The sequence below is a fragment of the Pipistrellus kuhlii genome, unplaced genomic scaffold (genome assembly GCF_014108245.1).
Source record: "Pipistrellus kuhlii isolate mPipKuh1 unplaced genomic scaffold, mPipKuh1.p scaffold_m20_p_25, whole genome shotgun sequence".
Classification (NCBI taxonomy): Eukaryota; Metazoa; Chordata; class Mammalia; order Chiroptera; family Vespertilionidae; genus Pipistrellus; species Pipistrellus kuhlii.
The window spans coordinates 7794082-7805958 of NW_023425524.1; the positions used below are offsets into that span (position 1 = coordinate 7794082).

Below are 11877 nucleotides of genomic sequence, written 5' to 3' on the forward strand. Positions count from 1 at the left end.
TTGTTAGAGTCGTGATTTTGCAGTAGATGCCCTAGAGCTGAGTTTCTGAGCTTTCTGTGGACAGTCTGAGTGTTCGGCTGTCCTCATGGTTTCATTCCTTACTGTCCTGACACTATCAAGCCACTCTATTCATCCAGAGACTTGTTCCTTTTAACCTCCAGTAGGTGAGAAACAGCTTGGAGAATGCACTCCCTCTTATTTCCCCCCAAACTTCTTAGTAAAACTACTCATTTTCACTTTTTTTTTTTTTTTTTACCGTGAATTTTTTCATCCATCGAGAATATCTGCCCATTTCCCTAACTTGAAACAGGTCAGCCTGAAACTGGGCCTCCTAACCACCAGACTGGAAGAACCTAGAATTCACCAGAAGCACAGAAGCAACCCCCTCCAGGGCCGGGCCAAAGGTAGGTTTACGGCTGTTCCTATGGAAAACCAGACAATAATCAGTTCTGCCTAGGCACCACTGTAAACCTACTTCCGCCCAGCCTGTATGTCATGGGATCAAAGACTTTGACCCCTGTGATCCATCAGGAGGGGAGGCAGCTGGAATGGCTGAGGTGCGAGGGCAGACAAGGTCCCCCTCCTGCTTCTAACAGGCCACCAGGACACCATCTTGCGTCTGGAATGTTCTGGGCTCCCGTTTGCACTCCGTTCGTCATTGCACAAGCCTGACAATCACTTTGCACCCGGAGCTCCCTCCTGGGGCCTGGGGCGGCGAAGGGAAACCACCTTTTGCCCCGTGGCTGGACGGTCTGTCTCCTGGCGAGCTGGTGAGCAACAGGCTGGCCGGGGCCAGCCAGGCCAACCAAGAGTAAACACCTTGCATGTGACCATGACTTCTTCCCTTCGCAGGTTTCTCTTCTCTGTCCTTGAACCACTGCTTTTTCCCTGGGGATTCAACCTTTTTTTTTTTTTTTCTTTTTTAACTTGCAAAGATTTCCAAGTATCTTTGAGGGCGTTACGTTTCTAGACTTCTTCGTGGCCACCGTTGCAACACGGCTTCGCTGCAAAGCACAAGAAACGGAATAAAAGTGCATTGGAAAAATAAAAATAGTTGTTTTTTTTTAAAGTGCATTGGGAGGGAGGCGAAGCCAGGCGGCCTTTTCCGTCCTCCTCCCTCCTCTCCGCAGTTGGAAGTTGCGGCTTGCTACGTGCCAATTAAGGAATCAGGCTACGGTGCCTGCAAGCACCAATTTGAGGGTAACTCCCTGACATTTGGTCACCCGGGGGATGTCTTTTACTTGTCGCGGGGCGAGCGCACACGGGACACGGGGACACGGAGGCTCCCAGGGAAATGCAAGGCGGAGGCTCCGATCCGCCGCAGCGAGACCGGCGCCAGGGGCGGCCTCCCCGCGCCCGCCGCCCCGCGGGCACCGGGCAGCCGGGCCCCGCAGGCAGCCGAGGGCCCGGTCGGGAAGGGTCACCCCACAACAGGGAACCGCGTGAGCCCCGATCGCAGCCGCCGGCCCCGAGTCCTCGGCGTCCCCGAGTGCCCGGCCTCTCCCCCGGGGAGACCGGCCCAACTTGGAGCGGCCCGTCCCCCACCACCGCCGCGTTGGAAAGTGCATTTGTGGTTGTCACGGCGCCCACCGGAGCGCCTGGCTCCGCCGCCCCGCCGCGCGCGAGGCCTCCGCGCCTGGAGACAGGCCCCTCCCCGCGCAGCTGTCGCCGCCGCCCGCGGGCTCCTTTCACTTTCTCACGGCCAAGTCACCCGGAGGGGCGCCGCTGCTGCCGCCGCCGCCGCCGCCGCCTCGCCCGCCCGAGGGCTCCGCCCCGCGCCGCGCCCGGCCCCGCCCACCCCGGCACTTCCGGCCTTGTGATTGGGACACCGCGAGCGGCAGCTCAGGCCCGCTCCTCCCATTGGCCGAGCCTCCCCTGCCAGTCCGGCGAGTGCCCGCCACTGCCTCCGCCCCCCTCCCGAAAAGCCGCCCTCCTATTGGAGGAGGCTGCGGCCAGGGGGCGGGCGGGCGGCGCCGGTCCGGGCGCTCTCGGTCAATCGCAGGAGCCCGGCGCCGCAGGGGGGGGTGGGAAGTGGGGGAAAGCAGGAGGCATGGGGACGAGGGGGCGGGCCGAGCCGACGGGGGGGCCACATCTGGCCGGCGCCGCCGCCGCCGCCGCCGCCGCCGCGTGCGTGCGTGGTGCGTCCTCCCGCCCCCTCCCCGCGCGCGGCCCCCCCGCCCCGCCCCCCGGCCCGGCCCGGCGGCTCCGCTCGCTCCTCGCTCCGCGCTCGCTCGCTCGCGGTGTCTGGCAGGCTGCGGCCGCCGCTGGGCTGCTGCCATGGGGAGCCGTTGAGAGGGGGGCCTCTTCGCTCCTCCTCCGGCTGCCGGCGGGGGCGGGGGCGGGCGACGGAGCCGGGCTCGGGGGGCGGGGGGGGGCCGGGCGGGAGGGGGCGCGAGGAGGAGGAGGAGGAGGAGGAGGAGGAAGCCCACCAAGTCCGGCGGCGGCGGCGGCGGCGGCCGGGAGGCGGAGGCGGAGGAGGCGGAGGACGCGGCGGCGGCGGCGGGGACGCGGGACTCGGGCCGCTCCGTGTGAGTCCCGCGCCGGCCCCGGCGGCCTCTGACCCGGCGGCGCCCGGACCCCCGGCGGGCGGGAGGGGGCGCCAGCTGTGCGGCCGGCCGGCCGGCCGGAGGGGCGGTGCGGTGCGGGCGGAGGGCGGGGGGCCGGGCCGGGGGCGCCCCCTCCCCCCCGCGAGCGGAGTTAGTTTGGCGGCCGGAGCGGGGCGGTTGGGCGGCGGGAGGGCCCGGGCGCGGGGCGGGCGGGGGCTGCAGCTGCGGGGCCGGCGGGCGGGTGCGGGGTGCGGGCCGGCCGGCTCCGCGCCCCCTCCCCCCGCGGCCGGTGCAGCTGCGGCGCGGGGCGGGCGCCCGGCCGGTGCAGCTGCGGCGGCGGCGCCTCCCGGTGCGGAGGGCGGAGGGCGGGCGGCGGGGGGAGGGCGCCCGGAGCCGCCGCAGCTGCAGTGGCGCCCGGGACGCCCGCCGCGCTCCGGGCACCGGCGGTGCAGCTGCAGCGGCGCCCGGGGGCGGGAGGGGCCGCGGGGCGCCCCGTTCCCCCCCTCCCCCCTCCTCCCCCCGGGCGGGGGCCGTTGCCGGGAGGCCCGGGGGCTGGCCGGCCGGGGGAAGCGGTAGCCACCCCCCCGCCCCCCGCACCCACCCCCGGGCTGCTTCTTAGGACTTTTCTTTTGTTGCCGCCCTGACCCGGCTCTGTTTCCTCGGCTCCGGGGGAAGGTGTTTTCCTGCCGCACCGGCCGGCTCTGCGCCCTGCACCGCCGCCGCCTCTTTCCCTGTGGTTTCGCCTTCCCCTTCCGCCGCGGGGAGGTCTGCACGGCCCCCCACTCCCCTTGGGGTCCCCCCCCAAATCCCCACACCCCTTTGGGAAACAGAACCCGACCTCCCCCGGCTCCCGGCTCCCGGCCGGCCGCCCGCCGGGGGGTGATTTGTGGGCTCGGGGCCCGTTAAGCTGTCAGCCGCCCCCACCCGCCGGGGTAACGGGTGATGGATGCCCCCCGGCCCGGAGGAGCGGGGCGAGGGCGCGGGGGGCGGCGTCTGGCCGCGGGGAGAGCCCCCCGGCCGCGGGGCCGGGCATCGCGAAGTTGCACAAAGTTGGGCCGGGGACTTGGGGGCAGGACGCGGGGCGGCCGGGGGCTTTGTTCCCCCGGAGGAGCCCGGCGGCGGGGCTTTCTCACGGGGACGGACTAGGGGGGGGCACCCCCAGGGCCCAGCCCCCCCCCTTTCCTCTCCTCCCCGCCCCGCCCCGGCCGCGGGCCGTGGGGATGGACGTGACATTCGCAGATGTCGCAGCACCTTGCGGGCCGCCCGCCCGGATTGCGTCCCGGTTTCATCAGCCGCTCGATCGGACCGGCCCGCGGAGCCCGGCTCCCCAGTCCCCCAACTTCCCACCCCCGCCCCCCCCCCCCCCCCAAGCGCCCTCCCCCCCGGGGAGAGGTTTTCCTGGGATCACAAACAGTGCAGAGTGACCCCCCCCCCCAAAAAAAAAAAGTAAAAATAAAATCAGGTGGTGGGGGGGCGGAGGGAGAGGCCAACGGCCGCTTCTGGGAGCGGAGGAGGGTCGGGCAGAGGCGGAGGCAGGTGCAGCCTCGTGGGCAGGGGCCTGCCTGGCTCCATCCCTGAGTCTCCTGGGCCCGGCACTTTCCAGGGTTTCAGAAAGCGCGATGGCGGTGTGTTGAGAGTGAAAACCGAAATTTGCATGTAACTGACAAGTGTGAGAAGTTTTCCCGAGAAGGTCACCGCCGATTAGTAGTTAAATAAGAGTGAAATAATTAATGCAGCGAGCCAGGCTGAAGGCACGGTTCGCCTCCCTCCAGCCTGAGACTGCACCATTATCTCAGCAGAAAGAAAGAAAAATTTTAAAAAAGGTGCCCTCATAATGTTGACATGGGCCTGGAGGTGGCCGAGGGTTTGGTTTAAAATTGTCCTCAAACTGCTCTGAAAGGGAAGGGGAGTGAGGTCAGGGGGGGTCTGGGCTCCTGACCAGCGCCCTGGCCGGAGGGTGCTGTCAGCCTGCGCCTGTTCCCCCCCGGCCTCAGACAGAAGCGTTTCAAGCCCATAAATACAGAACTCCATATGCTGAGGGTTTTTTTTCTCTTCAATTTCTGCCGTTAGAAAGTTTGGGGGGGAAAAAGGGGAGACTTTGAAGTATTTTGTTTATACTAACAGAAGAGAAAAGTTCTCCTAAGAAGAAGCGGGTGGCAGGAGTGGAGAGGAGTAGCATATGGCATTAAAAGGAGCACAGCTGGAGGTAGCATTTTTCCATCTGAACATGATGTCAGAGCAGCTGACAGCCTGCCATCCCTCAGCCTTTTATTCTAACACACAAGACAGGGAGCCAGTGTGCGCGGATCTGCGGTGGAGAAGGTATCTCATTCCTCTCCAACATCCTCTCCACTCTGCATCTGTCTCTCTGTCTGCTTTTTTTCCACCGATGTCCCCGACCTGGAGCCAGCGAGCCTCCGAGGGAAGGACTTAATCAGGTTTATGTGTCCGAAAGGTAGGAGCAGCGAGAGATTAGAAGGAGCCTTATTTGTGCTTGGGTGTTTTGTTTATTTGATTTCGAGAAAAATCACATTACTTTTCTAATCCAGTTTAGGAGTGATGTATGAAATGGAGTATTATGGAACGGACATCTTACTGGAGTTTATAGTCTTGGGGCTGGGGCAGTTTTAATTTTTATCCCTTTTTTTTTTTTCTCGAGCAAGAAAAGAACTTTAATACACAGAAATATTTCAAGTTTGGAGGTGTTAAGAAAAGCTTTGACGTGGTGCTTTTTTGAGATCACTTTGGATTCAGATGCTCTCTGTTGTTGTTTTTTGCTGCTGTTTAGATTCCTTTTGAGAAACAGTAAACTCTCTGGAATCCACATTCAAACTTCCAGGAGAGGATTATTCTAGCTGAGAAGCGAGGCTGTTGTGTAATTAATTCCACTGTGAAACTTTATTCTTCACAAACATTCGGCAGCCCTGCTGAAACATACAGCTGTGTGGTGCTTTTGAAACCAAAGGTTTTTTTTTTTTGTTTTTTTTTTAAAAGGAAAAGAAACACACACACACACACACACACACACACAAGAAAACTTTTGTCCTCAGGAGAATAGTTTGGTTTCCTCATTTCTCTTTCCAATATATATTTAAGAGATCTTTTATTTCAGCATAACAGTAATTATTTGCAGGAGTTTTTGTGTTAGCGACTAATTTAGAACTTGTAGGGCTGAGCTGCCTGAATTGGCCAGACAGCTGTAATCGCACTCCTCTGTTCTTAATCTCTTTATCTGGGCTGCAGCTGCCATATGGCCCCCGTCAGCTGGATCAGATGTTTATAAGCTTCCTTCTTCGGCCCTCTCCGTCCGCTCAGCCTCCTAATTTGATCACGGCTACCTTGTGAGCTGCCCTCCAGCCTTTATTTTTAGTCCTCCCCAGGATTAGGATGGGTGCGAGCCGTGGGGCACTCGGAGTGATTGTAGTTATTGCGAATCGCGGCGTGCTCCGCGGTGGCCTCGCAGGCCGGTTATGGGGTCAGGGGGAGTTTCGGTCCACCCCGGGCAGCGTGTAGAGAAACAGGGAAGGAGTTTCTGTGAAACGGCTGTGTACCCATTCTCCCACTGAGCCTGCCGGGGTGGGTGGAACCCTGCTTTTGGCACAGGAAAGGGGAAGTGGGGTTTTCAGGAGTTGAATTTTGACCCATTGTACAGCCTCGCCTTGCCTCTCCCTCCCTCTCATCCCCCCCCCCGCCAGAAAACCAGGGCAACAATGCCTATTTGAAAGAATAGAAGCCAGTGGGAAAGCAAAATATATCAAGTTATGTTGAAACAAAGTATTTTCTGTTGACAGAGGTAAGGCAGAGTCAGGGGGAAGAAAAATAGTTTCTCTTTTTCTAGTATGGCTTTTTTTTTTTTTTTTTTTTTTTTTATAATGTTGAACCTGCAAAGCTTTTGAATTTCACTTGCACATAATGTGCCTTTATTTAAAAGTTTGGATTGATCTGAATATGGAACTCATCTTGCTTTTTGCAAAGGATCAAAGTTTAGATAAGATTTTTTCGGAGTTCAATAAAGCCCTTCTGGCTCCCCAAGTCTCCAAAGGTACAGATTTTTCCAAAGAAATAATGACCATTTTTCTCAATTCATTAAAAAAAATATTTGGATGGGTTCGCAGCAAAGATGATCTTTCCCATCTGTTGGCGCGGCTCCTCCCGCCCGGTCCATGTGCGAGGTACCTGAGCTCAGACTCTCACATCTGTTCTTACACCAGGGGCTTTTGTTGTTATCGCACTCGGACTCTGAGAAAGAAAGTTGTTTGCTGATTCCTGGACTAATTATGCAATTTCACGATGTGTTCTTTTTTAAATTATTATCCAACCGAACGTGTGTGTTTCAGTTGTGCTTTGTGAGCACAGTCAGGTATCAAAAAGTACTAAAAAGAACGGCCAGACACGCTTCCTGCCTCTCCGGGACTGCGCTTGGGTGTCCTCTTTGTTCATTATGAGTTGTTCCCTTTGAAACCCAAGCTATTTTGTAGGTTTTGTGGGGCTCGGTCTGGCGGGGAGCGTTAACGAAGGGCTTCTGGGCGGGATCTAAGTCCTCCTTCCCAGTCAGAGGCGATCCTGGACTCGGGGCTTGGAAAACTTGGTGTAAGTTGGGGAAGGTGGGACGCCCTGCAGACGGGGGCTGGGGGCAGGCAGCCTGCACAGCGGGCCTCCCCTGCCCGCGTTGGGGCGGCGTGCATGTGACTCGGTCGCCTCCCGGCCGGCCAGACGCCTGATTAAAATGCAGGGACGTGCACCCGGGCTGCCAAGCCGAATTATTATTTTCTGCGCGGGGCCCGGCGCGGAAAGTTGCGAAGCGGCGCTCACGAGGACTGTCCCCCTCTCTCCCGGCAGGTTATGAAGACAGCATGGAGTTCCCAGACCACAGCAGACACTTGCTGCAGTGCCTGAGCGAGCAGCGGCACCAGGGCTTCCTGTGCGACTGCACCGTGCTGGTGGGGGATGCCCAGTTCCGCGCCCACCGCGCCGTGCTGGCGTCCTGCAGCATGTACTTCCACCTCTTCTACAAGGACCAGCTGGACAAGAGGGACCTGGTGCACCTCAACAGCGACATCGTCACCGCCCCGGCCTTCGCGCTCCTGCTCGAGTTCATGTACGAAGGCAAGCTCCAGTTCAAGGACCTGCCCATCGAGGACGTGCTGGCGGCCGCCAGCTACCTGCACATGTACGACATCGTCAAGGTGTGCAAGAAGAAGCTCAAGGAGAAGGCCGGCACCGAGGCCGACAGCACCAAGAAGGAGGAGGACGCCTCGAGCTGCTCGGACAAAGTGGAGAGCCTGTCGGACGGCAGCAGCCACATGGCCGGCGACCTGCCCAGCGACGACGACGAGGGCGAAGAGGAGAAGCTGAGCCTCCTGCCCGGCAAGAGGGACTTGGCCGGCGAGCCCGGGACCATGTGGATGCGACTGCCCTCGGACTCGGCGGGCATGGCCCCGGCGGGCGGGGAGGCCGAGCCGCACGCCGCCGCCGCCGCGGGCGCAAAGACAGTGGCCAGCCCCTGCAGCTCCGAGGCTCTGTCCCAGAGGTCTGTCCCCTCCGTGCGGGACGCGGCAGATGTTGACTGCGTGCTGGACCTGTCTGTCAAGTCCAGCCTTTCGGGCGTTGAGAATCTGAACAGCTCTTATTTCTCTTCACAGGACGTGCTGAGAAGCAACCTGGTGCAGGTGAAGGTGGAGAAAGAGGCCTCCTGTGATGAGAGCGATGTGGGCACTAATGACTATGACATGGAGCATAGCGCGGGCAAGGACAGTGTGGGCGCGGCCCCCCGGGGCCAGTACGAGCCGGCCCACCTGGCCCCGCTGCGGGAGGACTCGGTGCTGCGGGAGCTCGAGCGGGAGGACAAGGCCAGCGACGACGAGATGCTGACCCCCGAGGGCGAGCGCGGGCCGGGCGAGGGCGGCATGGAGGGCGGCCTGCTGCCCTACGTGCCCAGCATCCTGAGCCCGGCCGGGCAGATCTTCATGTGCCCGCTGTGCAACAAGGTCTTCCCCAGCCCGCACATCCTGCAGATCCACCTGAGCACGCACTTCCGCGAGCAGGACGGCATCCGCAGCAAGCCGGCCGCCGACGTCAACGTGCCCACCTGCTCGCTGTGCGGCAAGACCTTCTCCTGCATGTACACGCTCAAGCGCCACGAGAGGACCCACTCGGGCGAGAAGCCCTACACCTGCACCCAGTGCGGCAAGAGCTTCCAGTACTCGCACAACCTGAGCCGCCACGCCGTGGTGCACACCCGCGAGAAGCCGCACGCGTGCAAGTGGTGCGAGCGCAGGTTCACGCAGTCCGGGGACCTGTACAGGCACATCCGCAAGTTCCACTGTGAGTTGGTGAACTCCTTGTCCGTCAAAAGCGAAGCCCTGAGCTTGCCCACGGTCAGAGACTGGACCTTAGAAGATAGCTCGCAAGAACTCTGGAAATAATTTTATATATATATACATATATATATGTGTGTTATATATATATGTATATATACATATATATACATAGATCTCTATATAGTTGTGGTACGGTCTAAAAGCAGTCTTGTTTCCTGGAACTAAAAAGTTGGGGTATTAACTTGTTTTTTGCACTTTAGACTAGCATGAGAATCTCACTAATTTAGCATACTGATAAACTTAGGGCAGGGCAGAGATAGAGGGGGTCGGGGAAGTGAGCCAACAAGAGCCTTTGAAACGAATCCGAAGCGTTCCTAGGGCTTCATTTCGTCAACACTGCATTGTCTCTGGAGGTCTCCCCCCCACTTTTTTTGTTCGGAAGTATAGAAGCCCCCTCCGGTTTTATTAGCCTCTTTCTGCGTCTCCGATTGCATGACTCCTTTCTGGCTGTTGGAAACCTGAATGCTTTTAGACCCAAATGGAAAATTTCTGAAATGCTGGATTATCTATTTTTAAAAACAAGCAGTTGACTTTCAAACTTTCTGTGGCAACTTCTGGTTTTCCCCGACGGCTCCCAGTGAGAGAAGCGATGAGCGTACACTGGTCACTGGGCCGCCGTCTCTGTGAAGGTTTGCTGGGGGTGGAGAGGATATAGCAGCTTCAGCAGTGTTGAACTGTGTTGAAAATGTGAATTACTGTTATTGTATACTGTAATTGATTACACGGGCTGGGAGGGGGGGTGTCAAAGAACTTGACAGGTTGTGTTGATGCTCTTAGTTGAGTCTTGAAGAGTAAATATTAACGCTACAGAAATGCATGAGTTTCGATATATTTTTGTCTTTGTTTGCATTGTATAACTTTAACGAGTGAGTTGAAAATTATTTAATTTCCTTAGAGAAACAAAAAAAAAAAAAAAATAGCACCGTTTGGGAAATAACCCGGTGTTATGAAGAACGTAAATGCACTGTTTTTTTTTTTATTTTTATTTTATATAATTTAAATCGACTTTTCCCACTGTCTTTAAGTTGAGACTGTTAAGCTGACTAAAAAAAACGTAAGCTGCAAATTGATAACTTCGCTACATAACAAGGAAAATATAAATGTTTACAAAACGGCTTACAGACTTGCATGTGCAGTGTGCATTTATCACAAACTCCCGATTGCACAGAACCCATGCCGGCTCGAAGTTTCGGTGTACACATTTATGCCCGGTTGAGCGTCTTTAGAAAAACTACTGCACAAATTGACAATAGGTCATTCTTTTTTTTTTTCTTTCTTTTTTTCTTTTTTGGCTCCCCCTTCTCCCTTCCCCGCCCTCCCTATCCCACCTCCCTCCCTTCCCCCGCCTCATGAAAAGATTCTATGGACTGAAAAAGCCCCAGGCTGAAAGGCCGGGCTGCCTTGATTGACACGGGGAGGGGGAGCAGACTGCGCGGTGGCGGCAGAGCTGCAGCCCGGCCGCGCGGGGCAGAGCATTTTGCACAGTGTTTTCCTGTCTTGCACTTACAAATAAGGTCTATGGGAGGAGCATGGAAAACGTTTGCTGTTTTTCCCTTTTATTTTATTTTTTTTTCCTCCTTAATTGCTTTTGTTTAAAATTTGATCGCCTTAACTACTGTAAACATAACCTATTTTTGTGCTTAAGATACTGAATGGAAAACTCCATTGTGTGTTGCTGGACTGTTTTGGAAATATTTGGTCAAACGCGTGTTCATTTGGCTGTAATGGCATTTAAAGCAAGCAAACAAACAAACAGAAAGGAAAAAAAAAGCTGTGAAAATGGCCTTGGAGCATTATCTTTAGTTACTTGAAGAGTTTCTAGTTTTGTTTTTTTTTTGTTTTTTTTTTGTTTTTTTATTAAATACAGTTTATGTTAAAGTAATTTTTATTAATTTAGAGAAGACAATCAATGTCTGTGAGAGAACGGACTTTTCTTTTGAATTTTCTTTTCGTGGTCATTGTGAGTGATTACTTTTTCCTCTTAGTTTCACATTCTTCCTTTGTTCTAAAAACTTAGACTGACATCTAGCTTTGACAATCATAGTACGTTTTATTTTCCTGAGGGGGGAATAACTTATAATGCTGTTTAGTTTTGTACTGTTGGTGTGTTGGTGAATTTTTAAACTGTGTGCTAACTGCAATAAATTATATGAACTCAGATTCTCGTGTGTGCTGTCTTGATTGTGAGTATGGACTCCGTGACCCTAAGTGTGTGTCATCCATGGCACCTTTGTTTTTAAGGTCAGCTTATGAAATTATTAGAATGCCTTAAAAATCACTCAAACGGAAGTGTGTAAACATTTCAGACAATACTAAGCACACATTTGAAACGTGTGGCCCATTTGCTACAACCTCCATCCCAAATGTGAAGGTCATCCCCTGGAAATGTGTGAATCCACAAAACCTCAAGTGGTCGCATAGGGTTTTTCATCAGACACTGCCCAGCCCCTAATTCCCTGCACATAAATCATTTCCGTGGGTAATTTTATCCTAAGTCGATTGGTCAGATCTATTCTTCTGTGTTCTGTTTTAAGTGGAAAATTGGAGGAGACCGGATGTCTTCATTTGGAAGACTGCTTGGCTAATGACTGGAATTCCAGGCAATTGAATTAGCGGGCATCGGATGGTCCAAGATTCACTGACACACATCCTTTCTGTGGCTGGGTGAACTCGGAAGCCCCCAGGTTTCCCCAAGTTTTAAGTTGTAAAATGTGATAAAGCACAGGGAGCCGTTCAAAGCACTCCGGTCCCTGATTTCTGGGATGGTCCCAACTTCCTGAGGGTGTCACTGGGCATGTGGGGATGGAAGCACTCGCACGCCAGGTGGTTCTGTACCAGGGCTTGTCCCGTGTGGTCCCGTGTGGAGCCGGGCCAGCACAGGCCTTAGCGTTTTTGCAAATCCTGAGGTCCGATGGCCTATGAGTTCCAGCCTTAAAGATACAGATGAAAAC

The 11877-nt window shown here is 56.0% G+C and overlaps 1 protein-coding gene across 3 annotated transcripts; it reads left to right on the forward strand.

The window, feature by feature from the left end:
- Nucleotides 1–2350: 2350 nt before the first annotated feature.
- On the forward strand, nucleotides 2351–11084 carry ZBTB18 (zinc finger and BTB domain containing 18). 3 transcript variants are annotated; one of them, XM_045587132.1, is made up of 3 exons: nucleotides 2466–2528; nucleotides 4918–5001; nucleotides 7386–11084. In XM_045587132.1, exons 2-3 carry the CDS (start codon nucleotides 4989–4991, stop codon nucleotides 8969–8971), a joined length of 1599 nt encoding a protein of 532 aa, XP_045443088.1. In that variant the 5' UTR covers nucleotides 2466–2528; nucleotides 4918–4988; the 3' UTR covers nucleotides 8972–11084. The 3 variants fall into 3 exon arrangements, with proteins under 3 accessions (XP_036309441.1, XP_045443088.1, XP_036309442.1); XM_036453548.2 differs by lacking the exon at nucleotides 4918–5001 and having other exon boundaries at nucleotides 2351–2528; XM_036453549.2 differs by lacking the exons at nucleotides 2466–2528; nucleotides 4918–5001 and adding an exon at nucleotides 5790–5887.
- The last annotated feature ends 793 nt before the right edge of the window (nucleotides 11085–11877 follow it).